Source organism: Dendropsophus ebraccatus, chromosome 14 (assembly GCF_027789765.1).
Source record: "Dendropsophus ebraccatus isolate aDenEbr1 chromosome 14, aDenEbr1.pat, whole genome shotgun sequence".
NCBI lineage: Eukaryota > Metazoa > Chordata > Amphibia > Anura > Hylidae > Dendropsophus > Dendropsophus ebraccatus.
In genome coordinates, this window is record NC_091467.1 from 4,867,638 (window position 1) to 4,889,077 (window position 21,440).

General features: G+C 43.9%; 1 protein-coding gene across 6 annotated transcripts in view; it reads right to left on the reverse strand.

The window, feature by feature from the left end:
• Positions 1–21,440, reverse strand: part of SPATA2 (spermatogenesis associated 2) — a 43,740-nt gene that overhangs the window by 12,035 nt on the left and 10,265 nt on the right. For 3 of the 6 annotated variants that reach the window (XM_069952326.1, XM_069952323.1, XM_069952324.1), the window contains exons 2-3: positions 14,069–14,497; positions 10,663–13,012 (exon numbers count right to left, since the gene is read on the reverse strand). In XM_069952326.1, the coding sequence (XP_069808427.1) occupies positions 11,759–13,012; positions 14,069–14,386 (1,572 nt within the window). In that variant the 5' untranslated portion in view covers positions 14,387–14,497 and the 3' untranslated portion in view covers positions 10,663–11,758. Of the gene's footprint in view, positions 1–8,023; positions 8,266–10,662; positions 13,013–14,068; positions 14,498–20,206; positions 20,291–21,440 lie in introns of those variants that run through there. The other 3 variants (XR_011359715.1, XM_069952327.1, XR_011359716.1) reach the window with 3 other exon arrangements.

Consider the following 21,440-nt stretch of genomic DNA (forward strand, 5'->3'; position numbering starts at 1 on the left):
CTTTAATGAAAACATCAAATGTTTCTTCTAATTATGTTATCACAATAGCATTATTAGAAGAAACATTTAGAATTATATGTGCGCTCAGCTGATTGGCTGTTCGGCTGAGCGCACATATAATGAGCCGGTCCGCAGTACAGTGACTTCATTGTGCTGCGGACCAGCGAAGAGGACACATCGGGGTGAGTATAGAGCTCTCCCCACCCCCTCCCCAGCACTGCACCCCTCCCAGCAAGGAAGGGGGGTCACTTAACCCCTTCCTTACTGGGATGGGTGCAGTCTGACATCAGTCTGGCCCCCAAGGGGTTAAGGGGGATGCAATACATCCTCCCTTAACCCCTTGGGGGTCAGACTGTAAGCAGCAATCTGTAAAGATGCTGCATACTGTAAGGAGCACAACACCGCTCACAATGATGGGTGTTGTGCTCCTGTTTGTGTGTTTTTTGTGTGTTTCTCCCTTTTTGTTTTTCAGATATCGGTATCCTGGGGATTATGTCGGATTCCGTGGACTACGTCGATGACCAGCGGTTGTTCTTTGAATTTTTTTAATAAAATGGTCAATGAGGGGTGTGGGGGTGTTTTTATTTGAATAAAAAATATTTTATATTATATTATATAAATAGGAGCAGTATTATAGTAGTTATATTCCTGTATATAGGAGCAGTATTATAGTAGTTATATTCCTGTATATAGGAGCAGTATTATGGTAGTTATATCCCTGTATATAGGAGCAGTATTATAGTAGTTATATCCCTGTATATAGGAGCAGTATTATAGTAGTTATATTCCTGTATATAGGAGCAGTATTATGGTAGTTATATCCCTGTATATAGGAGCAGTATTATAGTAGTTATATCCCTGTATATAGGAACAGTATTATAGTAGTTATATTCCTGTATATAGGGGCAGTATTATAGTAGTTATATTCCTGTATATAGGGGCAGTATTATAGTAGTATATTCCTGTATATAGGAGCAGTATTATAGTAGTTATATTCCTGTATATAGGAGCAGTATTATAGTAGTTATATTCCTGTATATAGGGGGCAGTATTATAGTAGTTATATTCCTGTATATAGGGGGCAGTATTATAGTAGTTATATTCCTGTATATAGGGGGAAGTATTATAGTAGTTATATCCCTGTATATGGGAGCAGTATTATAGTAGTTATATTCCTGTATATAAGGGACAGTATTATAGTAGTTATATTCCTGTATATAGGAGCAGTATTATAGTAGTTATATTCCTGTATATAGGAGCAGTATTATAGTAGTATATCCCTGTATATGGGAGCAGTATTATAGTAGTTATATTCCTGTATATAAGGGACAGTATTATAGTAGTTATATTCCTGTATATAGGAGCAGTATTATAGTAGTTATATTCCTGTATATAGGAGCAGTATTATAGTAGTTATATTCCTATATATAGGAGCAGTATTATAGTAGTTATATTCCTGTATATAGGAGCAGTATTATAGTAGTTATATCCCTGTATATAGGGGCAGTATTATAGTAGTTACATTCCTGTATATTGGAGCTGTATTATAGTAGTTATATTCTTGTATATAGGAGCAGTATTATAGTAGTTATATTCTTGTATATAAGGGGCAGTATTATAGTAGTTATATTCTTGTATATAGCAGCAGTATTATAGTAGTTATATCCCTGTATATAGGGGGCAGTATTATAGTAGTTATATTCCTGTATATAGCAGTATTATAGTAGTTATATTCCTGTATATTGGAGCTGTATTATAGTACTATATTCCTGTATATAGGGGGCAGTATTATAGTAGTTATATTCTTGTATATAGCAGCAGTATTATAGTAGTTATATCCCTGTATATAGGAGCAGTATTATAGTAGTTATATCCCTGTATATAGGGGCAGTATTATAGTAGTTATATCCCTGTATATAGGAGCAGTATTATAGTAGTTATATCCCTGTATATAGGAGCAGTATTATAGTAGTTATATTCCTGTATATAGGGAGCAGTATTATAGTAGTTATATTCTTGTATATAGGGGCAGTATTATAGTAGTTATATTCTTGTATATAGGGAGCCGTATTATAGTAGTTATATCCCTGTATATAGGAGCAGTATTATAGTAGTTATATTCCTGTATATAGGAGCAGTATTATAGTAGTTATATTCCTGTATATAGAAGCAGTATTATAGTAGTTATATCCCTGTATATAGGGGGCAGTATTATAGTAGTTATATTCCTGTATATAGGAGCAGTATTATAGTAGTTATATTCCTGTATATTGGAGCTGTATTATAGTAGTATATTCCTGTATATAGGGGGCAGTATTATAGTAGTTATATTCTTGTATATAGCAGCAGTATTATAGTAGTTATCCGACATGGAGAGAGAGAAGCAGCTGCACATCACACCTATGGCTGATACTAATGCTGCTAAGCCTATTATTAAAAAAACCAACTTCAGGATGTTAGAATATGAATCGATCAAGCCATATCGCACCGTGTACCAACGTGCAGGTCTCCTGGTTCACAAGGGATAACTCCACACCGTGTCGGTCAGTGACTGCCAACCCCGCAAAGCGTGCACATGCAGGGAAGGGAGGCCATGGAATGGCCCTGCAACCCTGATGTCACAGGACCAAACCCAAAATGCCCCACCAAAACCCAGCCAGCACCACCGGCGGAGAAGGCTGCCCCCAAACAACATAAGTATAAATATGGTATTGCACTCACCAAAACTGCTGCAGACAGAATGGGAAAAACATGGAGGTACTGTCCTGTGAGCACAGTGTATGCTCTGCTGACTTGGGTCACATGGGTCTTATAAAGGGGATTGTATTTGTTTCTTTCTTTCTCCGTGTTTTGCACTCCTCCTGGCAAGACAACATGACCGCAATCAGCAGGAGACACCTGAGTGCACATGGTTTTAATCCCTCCTGTTTCCCATTCTGTCTGCAGCAGCTATGGTGAGTGTAATACCTTATCCAGACTTGTGCTGTTTGGGGGCAACCTTCTCCGCCGGTGGTGGCGGCTGGGTGTTTTTGGGGGGGCTTTTTTTGGGTCTGGTCCTGTGACGTGGGGGTTGCAGGGCCGTTCCATGGCCCCCCTTACCTGAGACTGTGCACACCTGGCGGGGGTGGTGGTCACTGACCGACACAGTGTGGACTAACTGTAGGGAGCCATGTGTATCAGAGACCTGCACGTTGGTACATGGGGCAGTGTGGCTTGATCAATTTACACACAAACTTCTGATGTTTTTTCTATATGCAGCTGAGAGGCACTAGTATCAGCCATAGGTGTGAGGTGCAGCGCTTCAGTCTCTCCTTGGATCGTATTATAGTAGTTATAGTCCTCTATATAGGAGCAGTATTATAGTAGTTATAGTCCTCTATAGGAGCAGTATTATAGTAGTTACATATTTGTATATAGGGGCAGTAAAGTCTTGCAGGATCCCCTCTGACCCTCTCTTCTTTCTCTGTATGGGTAGCATTACTATTACTCTGTAATGTAACATCTTCAATAACTGCAACCTACAGTTGCAAGCGCTTACCTACACCCCCCGTGTACACACGATAAAAAGGTGGTCTATAGATATTAAAAATAGCAAACTATCAAACAGAGTGTCCCATGTCACCACGTTAAGGTGTCCTCAGAGACAGTCTACTCTTCTTTTGTCTGTACTTAAGTAAAATGCAGCGTGCAACATGCAGTGTGAACAGAGGCATAGAGGTGCGGCCAGAGGATATCATGTACACCTATAGCCGTTCTCCCTGCTGTCCTCCGGGTTCACACTGCACATCCCATCTCCTGGTATCAGTTACCTACAGGTTATTTCCTCTGATATTTCTGTACTATTACATTGGTAGAGAGGGTGGTAGACATGCAGGGTATCGGCTCCTGGGCTCCATATGAATGTGTGTGGGATCCTGAACCTATGGAGATGATTCCGGAAACACTATTGCTTCTTCTCCCCCCATATAATAAGTGTGAGAAGCATGGAGCCCTGGGAGGAGCGGATCCCACAGGGAGCGTTATTACATTACACTGCGCTTTCATCCCACTTCCAGGATTTTATCTGAAAATGTCATCAAAGGAAAATCATAATTTACTGGAAAATTTTTTAAAGGAATTGTGCTGTGTGAACGGAGGGCGGTGACCCCTCAGTGAGGCTTAAGGGGGACCAGACATGTGGTGACCATGGAGGCTGCTTAGTGGACACAGCACTGAGATGTCTATAGTCTTATATGCAGATGGGGGCGGCTCAGGACCCTCCAGCAAACTCCATGTACATATAGGCCATACATTTCTATCCTAATCCTCACAGACACCTGTATGCTCAATGTAGCTGAACATGCATGTATTCTTAATGGGGGCAGAGCATAGGGCTGCTGCTAGACTCCTCTCTCCTGTCATCTTCTATCATCTCTGTCTCGACTCCTCTGTCCTGTCCTCTTCTATCTTCTCTGTCTCCAGACTCCTCTGTCCTATCCTCTTCTATCTTCTCTGTCTCCAGACTCCTCTGTCCTCTCCCATGTCTCCAGACTCCTCTGTCCTCTCCGGTCTTCTGTCTCCAGACTCCTCTGTCCTCTCCTGTCTTCTCTCATGTCTCCAAACTACTCTGTCCTCTCCGGTCTTCTGTCTCCAGACTCCTCTGTCCTCTCCTGTCTTCTCTCATGTCTCCAGACTCCTCTGTCCTCTCCTGTCTTCTCTCCCTCCAGACTCCTCCGTCCTCTCTCATGTCTCCAGACTCCTCTGTCCTCTCCTGTCTTCTCTCATGTCTCCAGACTCCTCTGTCCTCTCCGGTCTTCTGTCTCCAGACTCCTCTGTCCTCTCCTGTCTCCAGACTCCTCTGTCCTCTCCTGTCTTCTCTCCCTCCAGACTCCTCTGTCCTCTCTCATGTCTCCAGACTCCTCTGTCCTCTCCTGTCTTCTCTCCCTCCAGACTCCTCTGTCCTCTCCGGTCTTCTCTGCTTCCAGACTCCTCTGTCCTCTCCGGTCTTCTCTGCTTCCAGACTCCTCTGTCCTCTCCTGTCTTCTGTCTCCAGACTCCTCTGTCCTCTCCTGTCTTCTGTCTCCAGACTCCTCTGTCCTCTCCTGTCTTCTGTCTCCAGACTCCTCTGTCCTCTCCTGTCTTCTCTGCTTCCAGACTCCTCTGTCCTCTCTGGTGACATAAGCGGAGTATAAATACAAACTGTCCACCATCCAGGACTGCGTCTCAGCTCGGCCTCTCAGAATAATGATCAGCAGACGGATCAGCAGAAGGAAACTTGGCTCCGACCCTGAGGAAAGTTATTGAGCTCAAACCCAAATCTGATCAGATACTAAAGATGGAGATGAGAGCGAGACTGCGGCAGGATGAGGAGCAGAGCCAGGGGCCACAGGCAGGTCAGACAGGGGCCCCACTACACATCATCACTCGCTTCCTCTCCACATCAGCCTGTGTACTAGCGGCTTTAGATGGAGCCTGGAATGTGATTGTATCATTCAGATCTAGGTTGCAGTCCTTAAAGTGTCACTGTCATTAAAAATTTTTTTGCAGAAATCAATAGTCCAGGCGATTTTAAGAAACTTTGTAATTGGGGTTTATTAGCCAAAAAATGAATTTTTATCATGAGAAAGCAGTTTGAAGCTCTCCCCCCTGTCTTCATTGTTCTCCTATAGAAAGAGGGAAATGAGACACCAAAACAGGACAAAAAAAAAAAAGAGTTAATTTACAACTACGTGACTCGGCTATCTCCTCTGACAGTCAGCACTGACCTCTCTGACCTCTGAATACCACTGTCACCCAGCTTCATGCCTGTAATCCTTTGTTCTCTGCTGCTAATTCCCCCCCCCCCTCCCCTCTCTATAGAACAGACAGGGTTGTGTGTGATGCAACAAGTCACAATTTCCTGATATTTTGCAGTGGATGGAAAAGAAGGGGGGGGGGGGGGACCTGGGAAAAGGCTTTTTAAATGCAGATAATGGCAGATTTGCCTAATAAACCCAATTACAAAGTTTCTTAAAATCACCGGAACTATTGTTTTCTGCAAAAAATAAATAGAAAATACGACAGTGACTCTTTAAGCGTTCCCTTTATTTTTATGAGCAGTGTATATCTCTCCTTCTCTCTCACACACAAATAAATATATATATACACACGCACACACAGATTATATATATATATAAAATGACCTTATAGAGGAGAACTTGAGGATAATTCTAAGCTTCCACTCTGGTGCAGTCAGTAAAGGATTCCTGCCCTGCAGCGCCACCTAGTGATTGACTAATGGTAGCACAACAATGCTGGATACTGCAGACTGAGAGATGGGGTTGGGGGGTTCCCTTACTTGTCCTTAGCTGACCCTGACATTACAGCATCATCTCCTGAAGCCACAGAGGCCGGACCCCTCCACCTGCCTGAGTCCAGGTGATATGTGCAGGAATAGAGTCAGCAGTGACTGTAGGGGGCAGCTTATGGGGGGACCCCCATGTCCTATTAGGGTCAATATGGTGGTAATAGGGGGGCAGGGTTCCACAGTCTCTCAGCCCAGAGTATTAGAGTAGAGTATTATTGTGATAGGATATTACTGGCATACTATTAGTCATCCTACCCGTGTATGACCCCCGGTCACCTGTGCGCTGCGGGGGGCTCTGTGCTCATCCCTGCGGGGGGCTCTGTGCTCATCCCTGCAGACGCCATAAGCTGCTCACATCTTCATGGCTGGAGCTCTGTCTCCCCCTAGAGGACAATGAAGCTGCAACACAACTGACTGAGCTGAGGGCCACAGCTGCATACGGAGTCTATGAGGGACTACATAGCATAGAAAGGAGGGAGGAGAGAAGACCCCATCTACATTGCCCATCCCCCATAGGACAAGAAGCGTAATCACTATTTAAATTATGTACAATGTATCAGTCTGGAGCTCACAGAGCATTGTCTACACTAGATACACAGCAGGACTAGCTATGTACAATGTATCAGTCTGGAGCACACAGAGCATTGTCTACACTGGATACACAGCAGGACTAGCTATGTACAATGTATCAGTCCAGGGCTCACAGAGCATTGTCCACACTGGATACAGCTGGGAGCAGGACTAGCTATGTACAATGTATCAGTCTGGAGCTCACGGAGCATTGTCTACACTGGATACAGCTGAGAGCAGGACTAGCTATGTACAATGTATCAGTCTGGAGCTCACAGAGCATTGTCTACACTGGATACAGCTGAGAGCAGGACTAGCTATGTACAATGTATCAGTCTGGAGCTCACGGAGCATTGTCTACACTGGATACAGATGAGAGCAGGACTAGCTATGTACAATGTATCAGTCTGGAGCTCACGGAGCATTGTCTACACTGGATACAGCTGGGAGCACCCCTTTGTCTACTATGGACAGAATAAGTGTAAAGCAAGTCACGTGACTATACATCTGCCCCAGTGTGTATACAGGAGATCTGCCCCTGCACCCCAGTGTGTATACAGGAGATCTGCCCCTCTGCCCCAGTGTGTATACAGGAGATCTGCCCCTGCACCCCAGTGTGTATACAGGAGATCTGCCCCTGCACCCCAGTGTGTATACAGGAGATCTGCAGTTATTACACTTCACTTACATCCCAATAAATGTGACTTTACACTTTGCTGTCCTTCATGTGTATTGTGGAGCAGAGCCCATCGGCTTTGTCCAATAATGGTTCAGTCGCTGTCCAATCAGCCATAACTAGGAAGAGTATATACACTGTGTATACAGCATAGTTGGACGTTCCCCACAGATACAGGATATACTATTACACATGCTGTAGACACATGGAGACCTGGGGCTTGGACTATGTTACCATGTGGCAGATGATCTGCAGAACATTACTCCTCCTGAGTATCCCCAGTATGTGCGGAGTAATCTCCTCCATGTTCACATCACACTGCCTCCTACTGGATGCCCAGAACATCTTCCCTGCGATGTCATCAAGGAGGAAGGTCCTGGCAGGGCACCACATAGGAATCTCACACAACAAAACATAACACAAAGAAAGAAAAGAAAACCCAGAAGGCCCAGTTCTTAAAGGAAGTTTATATTTTCGATCTTTACGGCCATCACAGCAAACCCATACAACGAATATTCACAAAAATAGCATTGATATAACTGGCAGTTCACCACAGGTCATACGACTAGTCATTTGTATGGCACTAGATACGCACAGGAACGGCACGCTGCCCGAGCCGTGATCACAGGAGAGGATACGTGGCATCGCAGGCTCCGCTATGTAGTGCTGGGTGGTCCGCGGACGCTGGCATTGTCTATGGAGAACCGGCAGAAGTAACGTCACGTGATCAGTGCTGTACAGTCCCTCTTATAGTGACAGATTCCTTATATACATCTAATAAGAGCTCATCATTTGGTATTCACATTAGAAATGTACACGGGTGGAGGGAAAAGGGAGGTCGTCCGCTGCTGGTTTATAGTCATTGTGCACGCTCTGCGTCATAGAAAAAGACGCCGGATACGGGGTACGAGGAGGCCGGCGGCTGAGCAGCGTACACTGAGCCAACCTGAGCTCAGTGTCACCTTTTGATTGACTCTATGCATCCAGTTCTAGTATCTACGCTTGCTGTCAGTGACTGAAAAAATACAATTCCCATCATGCCTGGGCAGCTAAACCTTTGGCTGTCTAGGCATGATGGGAATTGTAGTTCAGCAGCAGCTGAAGGGTCACAGGTTAGACATTTCCTACCACTACATGTAGAAGAGAATGGCAGCGAGCAGAATCTGCAATCATAAAGGTATTGTTACCTCTACACATGGAGCACCACCACATCCCACCTCAGGGTTAGGGTAGTATTGGCACTTGTTCTAGGGGCCCCTATAAGATGGCCGAGCCTGTCATGGATAGATTGAGGCTCGACTGAGCATTACATGGCTCAGACATCGGGCTGAGGGGCGAATGATCTATGGCCACACCGCTCATCAGACACCATGCTGACGTCAGCCATACATCCCCCTATCACAGCGATGGGGAACCTATAGCTTTCCAGCTGTTTCTAAAATACAGCTTCCACCACGCCTAGACAGAAACATATGGCCGCCCAGGTATAATGGGAATTGTAGTCCTGTAACAGCTGGAGGACTATAAGTTCACCACATGGCCCTATCACCTGTATTGGTGGTCAACAAGCCCATAGGGTCCCCTGACAGTCCAGGCCATCTGCTTTCTAGCTCTATACATGTAGGTATACTAAGATGAGGCCTGTGACACCTCAGGTGATAAGCGGAGATTCTGGCCTCCCCGATAATATATATCATCTCAGTGTAGAGCGGCACAATGATGGCGCCAGGGGAGCGGTTATTGCAGCAGTGCCGTGACAGCGCTCAGCTCCTCCAGTAATACAGAGACCATAAACATGATACAGTTTATAATACGTCTTATATACAGTATATAATTCCTACAAGAAATATCTCTGAAAGTATTCGTACATGACGGCCGCATGACATTGTTCCTGTGTTTCTGGTAACACTGCATGGATTGTGGCTTATGTGTGAAACAATGGGACCCTTCAAGCTTATACAGGGAGAGGAGGAGATGTGGCACGCACCTGCACCTTGAGGAGCGCCATCTAGGGGTGAGGCAAGAGATCACAGGGGCTGCCATGGAGCAACACCAACATCTGCTGACCCGCCAAGTAATCCTACAAGATGCCAAACTGTGTAACTAAAGCCTCATGGAAAAGTCTGGATGGAGTCTAGTATTGCCAGCTCCTACACCCCTGAAGGAGGCCCTCATCACGTGGATATATACTGCTATGGTATATCACCTGGACAGCCACAGAAGTGTGATCAGAGGTGGCTGAAGAAGCTAAAACCATGCATCCACGGCAGAGAAGGAAGGCCGCTCTGATACATGCATCTAACTAGGAGAACGCTCAGCCGATTCTGCATCTCCACAGGAGACAGACACCGCCAATCCCAGGATAGCTAGTGGTCCTGGTGTTCCCAACCAGTCACTTTTATGGCCAATCTAACAAGACATGGTATAATTAGGATATGGTTGGAAACCCCTTTAACTTCTTTAAAGTGAATCGCCACCTGTTACCAAGATTCTTAGATCCAACATTTTTGTGCCAGAAACTTCCCAATATATCTAGAATGGTTACATTTCTCCAATGTTGCAGAACGACAATCCCCTCCATGCAGGATTAGGCTGCCACTCAGATCACAATGGGAGTTGTAGTTCTGCAACAGCCGGAGAGCCATAGTTTGGGGAACTCTAGTGTAGAATGGGAGCGTTTAAACCAATGTTAATGCAGCAGATGGGGAGCAATGTATCAGAAACATGAAGTGTCAATTAGTGTCAGGGTCACTATAAAGAAGCTGCACAGAACTAAAGAAGAAAAAAAAAATCTTTAAAATCAACCGGTGTCAGAAAGTTATATAGATTTGTAATTTCTATCTAAAAATCTCCAGTGTTCAGTACTTATCAGCTGCTGTATGACCTTCAGGAAGTGGTGTATTCTCTCCAGTCTGACACAGTGCTCTCTGCTGCCACCTCTGTCCATGTCAGGAACTGTCCAGAGCAGGAGAGGTTTTCTATGGGGATTTGCTGCTGCTCTGGACAGTTCCTGACATGGACAGAGGTGGCAGCAGAGAGCACTGTGTCAGGCTGGAGAGAATACACCACTTCCTGCAGGACATACAGCAGCTGATAAGTACTGGAAGACTAGAGATTTTTAAATAGAAATAAATTACATATCTATATAACTTTGACACCAGTTGATTTAATAAAAAATAAAAATAATAAAAAAAGGGATTTAAAGAAAATTTGCCAGAGTACCCCTTTAAGAATGGAGACAAAAAACAAAAGCGAACTGCATTCATAGGTAGATTCTCACTTTACCGTCTGCAAAACGGCAAACAAAACGCAACGAATAAAGAGGCGACTTAACACAATGAAGCACTTGGACAGAGGGGCGGCAGAACGCGTCGGTAAATAAATCTCAATCCACTTTTATTTCGGATTTTCATGGCATCAATAAACTTCTCTGTGGAACTAAAGAACCGAACACGACATGAACAAAACCGTTTTATAGAGGAATATGGAAATTCGCCGAGTGACAAACTTCCTGCATTTACTGAAAAAAAAAACAAACAGGATATAGTCTTTAATAACCCACTTACCTATAGTATAGACAGTAAAGTGCCAGAGGTCAGGGCGCGACCCTCTCAGGAACTTCAGAACAAGACACTGAATCTTAAATACCATTTGGCTGGGCCACTGCATGCAAACCAGACATTAACTACTAAGGAAAGTAACCAGGGTCAAGTAACCTTGTCACCATTCTGGCGGGTGGAGACGATCCATATAAACTGCGTCTGCTATAGAATTTAGCGTCGTTTCTGGCGACGTGTTTCGGAAGTGCGCACTTGCTATAGAAATTAACAGGTGGAGCAGAGCGGAGAGGGGGAGGGGTAAGCGCTTCTCATTCTGACGGGTCAATCAGAATCCAGACAATGGCTTTTTCTATATACAGGATATTCTTTCTGAACACATTACGTCTCCCGGATCTTAATTTAAACAGCAAGCCTAAGGATTTATTGCACCATGGTATAGCAGCAAGGTCTGTAAGAAACCACACAGCGCTGAGCGGGATCTCCTCCCTCAACCCTTCCTGCGGTTTGTGTTCTAGCGGTCAGTGGGATATTCCAGTTCACAGGTCCTGTCCTTTAGCCCTTTTATCAAAGAATGAAAAAAATAATAAAAATAAAAAACAAAAGGATGAAGAACAAAATGATGGGCGTTTATCTGTACACAAGGTGGGCCAGCTGGGAGGATTTATAATTTAGCTGATTGTTTGGTGCAAACTTGTGATATTCGCTTTTTCGGCAACAATATTCATGAGAGTAAGCCACCACGCAGGCATCGCACGAGACTTTGGAACAGACGGTGCAGGTGTTGGACGCTCCGGCTCGGTTGCAGAAGCCGCAGCGCATGGTGGAGGAGGAAGGCTTCATTTTGGCGTTGGGCTGAGATGCGCGGTCCTGGGACGACGTCCCGTATGAAGACTTCTCTCGCAGCGCCGAGCCCGAGAAGTAGTTGTCGTTTTGTACAGTAGTTTTGATGGACAGGTTGTTCTGTTTGAGCAACGGGCCGTCGGGTCTGTATATAAACATACTTTCACACTTTTGGCATAAGGGGCTGCCGGAGGATACGCCGCAGGTTTGGCACTTTACGTATACAGTCTCTTTGGCTACGTGCGAACGCTTGTGATAAGACGGGTTCATCTTGTTCTCGAACAGCCAAGAATCGGGCTTGGCCAGCTCCTGCCTCTTCACATTTAGTAATCTAGAATCCATGTCCGTGTACAAGTCTACGTCATCCTCGTTGGAGAAGTAGCCACATGTAGCGTTGGCTCGTATTAGCCCGTTGGGGTTGGAGGAAAGGTTTAGGAACTCATCGGAGCAGCCGTGCAAGGAGCTGGGCATGGCCAGCAGGGAGTGCGAGGGACGGATGATCTCGTCTTTCAGGTCGTCTTCGGCGTCTACCAGGATGGGCTCCCTGCGTAGGCTGAGGGAGGCGGTAAGCGGCGGCTTGTTTTTGCTGTCCCAGTAGCTGTCGTAGGTGTCCACAGATTTGGATGGTTTTGTTACCTTCTGCTTAAAGTAATCCTTGGATGGAGCCCTCTCGCTGGCTGATTTCTGAAGGACCATCCTGGCCATGGATATGTTTAAGGACTCCTTACACTCCACGCGTCTCTTCATTTCGTCTGTGCAGCCTCTGACGTCTTCATTGCTGTTCTTACGTTCGTTCACCACGTCCACCTCCAAGTAGCCTTTATCTTTTACTTGTAGGTAGATTTCCAATAAAAGTTCACATTCAACTCGGGCTAGAAAAAGTTCAAAGGAGACTCTCTTGACTTGCGTGGTGTCCACATGGTCCTTCAGTCTGTAGACAGCCCCCTGTTCCTGTACATAACCCATGTGGTTTAAGATGTGCCGGATGTCATCATCGATTAAAGCAGCTCTCACGTAATATACGAAGGGCCCAGTGTATGTCTGGGGAAGAAACAAACAAGAGTAAGAGCTGGACAGAAAGATCATGTGAGGAACAAGAGCAACACAACACAGTCTGACCAACCATCATGGAAAGGAAACACCCCAGAGCTGCACTCACTATTCTGCTGGTGGGATCACTGTGTACATACATTACTGATCCTGAGTTACATCCTGTATTATAATCCAGAGCTGCACTCACTATTGTGCTGGTGGGGTCACTGTGTACATACACTACTGATCCTGAGTTACATCCTGTATTATACCCCAGAGCTGCACTCACTATTCTGCTGGTGAGATCACTGTGTACATACATTACTGATCCTGAATTACATCCTGTATTATACCCCAGAGCTGCACTCACTATTCTGCTGGTGTGGTCACTGTGTACATACATTACATTACTGATCCTGAGTTACATCCTGTAATATACCCCAGAGCTGCACTCACTATTCTGCTGGTGTGGTCACTGTGTACATACATTACTGATCCTGAATTACATCCTGTATTATACCCCAGAGCTGCACTCACTATTCTGCTGGTGGGGTCACTGTGTACATACATTACATTACTGATCCTGAGTTACATCCTGTATTATACCCCAGAGCTGCACTCACTATTCTGCTGGTGTGGTCACTGTGTACATACATTACTGATCCTGAGTTACATCCTGTATTATACCCCAGAGCTGCACTCACTATTCTGCTGGTGAGATCACTGTGTACATACATTACTGATCCTGAATTACATCCTGTATTATAACCCAGAGCTGCACTCACTATTCTGCTGGTGGGGTCACTGTGTACATACACTACTGATCCTGAGTTACATCCTGTATTATAGCCCAGAGATGCACTCACTATTCTGCTGGTGAGGTCACTGTGTACATACATTACATTACTGATCCTGAGTTACATCCTGTATTATACCCCAGAGCTGCACTCACTATTCTGCTGGTGTGGTCACTGTGTACATACATTACATTACTGATCCTGAGTTACATCCTGTGTTATACATCCTGTGTACATACACTTGTGGGGTCCCGTGGCCGGTCCTCACCTTAATGTTCTTGTATTCTTTCTTCCAGGGATACAAGAAGAGGTTAATACCGATGGTCTCCAGCATAGCTGCCGCATTGTGGAGTGAGCGTAGATTGGACGTTCGCAGGGTTTTCAGAGAGTTCTCACAGACTTCATAAAACCTGATCAGCCGGAATCTATAAATGGGATCAATCTTCGGCAGGCTGAGTAAGGCCGAGGCGGCGGTGCGGAGGTACTCATCGCTGACAGCTCGCTGTTTACTATCGGAAGCTTCCAGTTTGGACTCATGGAACTGTACATATTTTCTGAAGAGATCTTCCTTGTACTTTGTATCCATTGAAATGTGGTTCTAGTGGCCAGTGTGCAGTTACCTCATCCCATCCATGTTGTCTCTATGGGGTCGGGATCCGCGAGGCGACCATCAGTCATTCCCCTGAACGTGAGGACTCTGCAAGACAGCGACAATCAGTGACGTCACCTATAAACTAATGTCACCATTAACACCAACAGGACTGAACAATTATTCTGTATGCTGTACATAGCAGCACAAGTAGTGCCGCCTACTTGTTTCTTTTCTATGCATTTCATAAAGCAGGATCAATATTATATATATATATATATATATATATATATATATATATATATATATATATATATACACATACACACACACACACACACACACACATACAGAATCTGACTACACTGAGATTGCTTGTAGTCTGTTGCCATGGAGACAAATCTGTGCAGGAGTTGGAGACACTATAAGAAAAGAGGAAGTTTAAAGGGGATGTAAACTAAAAATGTTTTTCTTTCTAACTGGTGCCAGGGATTTGTAATTTCCTTCTATTTAAAAAAAATCTGCAGTCCTTATCAGCTGCTGTATGTCCTGCAGGAAGTGGTGTATTCTCTCCAGTCTGACACAGTGCTCTCTGCTGCCACCTCTGTCCATGGCAGGAACTGTCCAGAGCAGGAGAGGTTTTCTATGGGGATTTGCTGCTGCTCTGGACAGTTCCTGACATGTAAAGAGGTGGCAGCAGAGAGCACTGTGTAAGACTGGAAAGAATACACCACTTCCTGCAGGACATACAGCAGCTGATAAGTACTGGAAGACTGGATTTTTTTTAAATAGAAGTAAATTACAAATCTCTGGCACCAGTTGATTTGAAAATTTTTTGGGTGAACCCTTTACTTTCAATAAAAAAAGAAAAATGGTTTTAAAAGTGAAGACAACACATAGGACATAACATTCCCAGCACGGGTAGGGGATCCCCACAGTAGGGATTAGCACTAAAGATACCCCCAGCATGTTACCCCAGAGAATGCTCCCATAACCAGGTACACCTTCCTCTGACGGCAGCCCATATCCCTTCATGTAAAAACACCGGACCCAGACACTAGAACACCCCCACCACAGAACAATGTGGTGTGTAAAGACTGTGTAAATCCCCTGAAAATCCTGCAGCTCGGACTCCCGGCATCCAATACAGCAAAAGCTTCTCCTTCTGTTACACCGGACGAATAATGACTGTTAGAACAATGTTCACATAGGAGCAGGCAATCCACCAAGGAACAATGGAGAATGCTGACTTATCGGCTGATCATATTGTCTATAACCAGAGCAGGAGACTATGCTATAACACTACACAGAGCCCTGCTTCATATACACACAGGAGACTATGCTATAACACTACCCAGAGCCCTGCTTCATATACACACACAGGAGACTATGCTATAACACTACCCAGAGCCCTGCTTCATATACACACACAGGAGACTATGCTATAACACTACCCAGAGCCCCTGCTTCATACACAGGAGACTATGCTATAACACTACCCAGAGCCCTGCTTCATATACAAACAGGAGACTATGCTATAACACTACCCAGAGCCCCTGCTTCATACACAGGAGACTATGCTATAACACTACCCAGAGCCCCTGCTTCATACACAGGACAGGAGACTATGCTATAACACTACCCAGAGCCCCAGCTTCATACACAGGACAGGAGACTATGCTATAACACTACCCAGAGCCCCTGCTTCATACACAGGACAGGAGACTATGCTATAACACTACCCAGAGCCTCTGCTTCATATACACACAGGAGACTATGCTATAACACTACCCAGAGCCATACTTCATACACAGGACAGGAGACTATGCTATAACACTACCCAGAGCCCCTGCTTCATATACACACACAGGAGACTATGCTATAACACTACCCAGAGCCTTTGCTTCATATACACACACGAGACTATGCTATAACACTACCCAGAGCCTTTGCTTCATATACACACAGGAGACTATGCTATAACACTACCCAGAGCCTTTGCTTCATACACACAGGAGACTATGCTATAACACTACCCAGAGCCTCTGCTTCATATACATACAGGAGACTATGCTATAACACTACCCAGAGCCCCTGCTTCATATACACAGGAGACTATGCTATAACACTACCCAGAGCCTCTGCTTCATATACACACAGGAGACTATGCTATAACACTACCCAGAGCCCCTGCTTTATACACAGGACAGGAGACTATGCTATAACACTACCCAGAGCCTCTGCTTCATATACACACAGGAGACTATGCTATTACACTACCCAGAGCCCCTGCTTCATACACAGGAGACTATGCTATAACACTACCCAGAGCCCCTGCTTCATACACAGGAGACTATGCTATAACACTACCCAGAGCCCCTGCTTCATACACAGGAGACTATGCTATAACACTACCCAGAGCCCCTGCTTCATATACACAGGAGACTATGCTATAACACTACCCAGAGCCTCTGCTTCATATACACACAGGAGACTATGCTATAACACTACCCAGAGCCTTTGCTTCATATACACACAGGAGACTATGCTATAACACTACCCAGAGCCCCTGCTTCATATACACAGGAGACTATGCTATAACACTACCCAGAGCCCCTGCTTCATATACACACAGGAGACTATGCTATAACACTACCCAGAGCCCCTGCTTCATACACAGGAGACTATGCTATAACACTACCCAGAGCCCTGCTTCATATACACACAGGACAGGAGACTATGCTATTACACTACCCAGAGCCCCTGCTTCATACACAGGAGACTATGCTATAACACTACCCAGAGCCCCTGCTTCATACACAGGACAGGAGACTATGCTATAACACTACCCAGAGCCCCTGCTTCATATACACAGAGGAGACAATGCTATAACACTACCCAGAGCCCTGCTTCATATACACACAGGACAGGAGACTATGCTATTACACTACCCAGAGCCCCTGCTTCATACACAGGAGACTATGCTATAACACTACCTCATACACAGGATACTATGCTATAACACTACCTCATACACAGGAGACTATGCTATATCACCAATGATCAGCCATATGTAGGGATCAGCCCCGACCAACACTCAGCTATGAGTCTGTAAGTCACATTAATACAAGAACTAGAATGACGGAAAACATATAAAGACAGACAGACAACACCGGACCCTGTATAATGTATAACCAATACAACTACTATACATAACACTGTACAACATATCACTCACATATATGAGACATACCCCTGACCCTGTATAATATATAATATCTATAACCCACCCTAGGACCACTGTCACTATGAGAGACGCGTCACCTGTATATAGCACATACACGACTCCAGATCACCACAACCCTCTGTCTATAAGGACCAAATAACAGAACAGAAACATCTGTATCTCCAGTATATACATCATTACCTATATACTAGAGCACAGTCTATAGAATACTATATACAGAGAATCCATATATCGAGTATATATCATTACCTATATACCAGAGCAGAGTCTATAGAATACTATATACAGAGAATCCATATATCCAGTATATATCATTACCTATATACTAGAGCACAGTCTATAGGATACTATATACAGAGAATCTATATATCCAGTATATATCATTTCCTATATACTAGAGCAGAGTCTATAGGATACTATATACAGAGAATCCATATATCCAGTATATATCATTACCTATATACTAGAGCAGAGTCTATAGAATACTATATACAGAGAATCCATATATCCAGTATATATCATTACCTATATACTAGAGCAGAGTCTATAGGATACTATATACAGAGAATCCATATATCGAGTATATATCATTACCTATATACCAGAGCCGAGTCTATAGGATACTATATACAGAGAATCCATATATCCAGTATATATCATTACCTATATACTAGAGCAGAGTCTATAGGATACTATATACAGAGAATCCATATATCCAGTATATATCATTACCTATATACCAGAGCCGAGTCTATAGGATACTATATACAGAGAATCCATATATCATTACCTATATACTAGAGCACAGTCTATAGAATACTATATACAGAGAATCCATATATGCAGTATATATCATTACCCATATACTAGAGCCGAGTCTATAGGATACTATATACAGAGACTCCATATATCCAGTATATATCATTACCTATATACCACAGCCAAGTCTATAGGATACTATATACAGAGAATCCATATATCCAGTATATATCATTACCTATATACCAGAGCCGAGTCTATAGGATACTATATACAGAGAATCCATATATCATTACCTATATACTAGAGCACAGTCTATAGAATACTATATACAGAGAATCCATATATCCAGTATATATCATTACCTATATACCACAGCCAAGTCTATAGGATACTATATACAGAGAATCCATATATCCAGTATATATCATTACCTATATACTAGAGCAGAGTCTATAGGATACTATATACAGAGAATCCATATATGCAGTATATATCATTACCTATATACCAGGGCCGAGTCTATAGGATACTATATACAGAGACTCCATATATCTGGCAGTAAATATCATTACCCATATACCAGAGACAAGTCTTTAGGATACAATGTACAGATAACCCATATATGCAGTATACAGCTGTGCTCAGAAGGTTACATGACGACCAAAACCGTCCAAATGACCCTGATCAGAAGTTTACATACCCCAGTACATAACCCATTAGTGACTGCTAATACGCCTTGTTTTTGGCCTGAGAAATGGGCCTTTTTCTGAGACATACGGCCTTTTTACTGGCTCATTTTTAATGAGATTACAAGCTCCACACTCTGGCTTGCTTCGTGGGTTTCCGGCTGGACGTTCTACTCAGCCACAAAGTGGCTGCGACGGGGAAGCGCAGCGATTGGCTGAGTGGGACGTCCGGGAGCAACTGAAGCAAGATAGATCATGGAGCAGGTAATGTATGTACCGGCCGGCGGGGGGTTAGGGGGCCGTCAATCCCGCTACGAGTAAGTAATCTCATTGAAAATGACCGGCAAGGGATCTGCAGGGGATCCGCTGTGGATTCAGTGTGTGTTTTTACCTTAAAACTTAAAAAAAAAAAACCCTATACGTTTGGTATTGGCACGTCCGTAACGACCCAAGCTATAAAATGCTAGTCAGAATTGCTTTATTTTGTCTGTCTGCCTCAGAAAAACATAAAAGAAATGATATATATGCGTAAAAAATTTGTATGAATAAAAACTATAAACCTTCCCACAAAAAAAATACAAACACTATAGATCTTACAATGTGGGACGGTTCGTCGTGTTCTTCAAGAAAATCGTTTCTACTGTGCCAAAGTAGTAATAGTTCAAATAAAAACGATGCAAATTTGGTATCGCTGCAATCGAAGTCACCCAGGGAATACATTATGTTACTTTTACCGCACGTTGAAGTGTACGTTTAAAAAAAAAAAAGTATAAAAATGGCTTGGTCATTAAGGCCCAAAATAGGCAGATCAGTAAGGGGTTAATACGGTGTATTGCCCCCTCTAACAACAATGACAGCTTGAAGTCTCTTGTGGTAGTTGTGGAGGAGGCTCCTTATTTTCTCAGATGGTAAAGCTGCCCGTTCTTCTTGGCACAAAGCCTCCAGTTCCGGTAAGTTCCTGGGCTGTCCTGCATGATCTGCACGCTGAGATCTCCCCAGAGTGGCTCAATGATCCTGAGGTCAGGAGATGGAGATGACCACTCCAGAACCTTCACTTTGTTCTGCTGTAGGCAATGACGGGTTGATCAGGACAACCAAAAACATGATAAACAGTTCACATACCCTGGTGATTTTGGCCTTATAACATGCACTGAAGTTGACACAAATCGAGAAATATTTTGGCCACAACTGCCTGGAAAATTGTTCGGGATGCCAAGAAAAACCCACAATCATCATCAGCTGAAACCTAGGACTCCCTCTAAAAAAAAAAAAAAAAACAGCAGCGTTGTTGCTTCAAGATGCAGAATAATGAGGCACATAAAGAAAAACGGGCTGCATGGTGGAGTAGTCAGAAGAAGCCATTACTGGGCAAATGCCACAAAGTATTTTGCCTACAATACACCAAACAGCACAGAGAAACAAGCCTTAAAACTTCTAGAACAAGGTCATTAGGAGTGATGAGAAAACTTGGTCAAAGATGAAGGAGAGATGAATGCAGTCAGTTATGAGAAAATACTGGAGGCAAACGTGCGCTCATCACCCAGGCGGCTGCGCATGGGGCATGCTTTGACGTTCCAGCATGACAACAAGTCAACCCGTCATTGCCTACAGCAGAACAAAGTGAAGGTTCTGGAGAGGTCATCTCCATCTCCTGACCTCAGTGTCATTGAGCCACTCTGGGGAGATCTCAGCGTGCAGATCATGCAGGTCAGACCAGAAATTTACAGGAACTGGAGGCTTTGTGCCAAGAAGAACGGCCAGCTTTACCATCTGAGAAAATAAGGAGCCTCCTCCACAACCACCACAAGAGACTTCAAGCGGTCCTTGGATGTTACAGGTGGCAATACACGCTACTAAGAACTTGGGGATGGAACTTTTGATCAGGGTCACTTGGATGCTTTTGGTTGTTATTATGATATAAGAAGAGAAAACACAGTAGTGTGACAATAAATGGAGTCACCCGACCACTAACCATAAGGGGAAGTTTTGTGTGTTATCCTTTATATTATCTGGAAAAAGGACAATAAAGCAAAAATTCTGCCGGGAGGTGTAAACTTCTGAGCACAACTATATATCACTATCTATATACCATATCTGAGTCCATAGGATACAACATACAGGTAATAATCCATACATTATTAACTATAAACCAGAGATGAGTCTATAGGATACAATTTACAGATAATCCATATATCTGCCAGTATATATCATTACCTATATACCAGAGCCTGGTCTGTAGGATACAGTGATGAAAAAATCCATATATACCAGAGCTGAGTGTATAGGATACAGGGTACAAATAACAATCCATATATCTGGCAGTATACATCGTTACCTATATACCAGAGTCTATAGG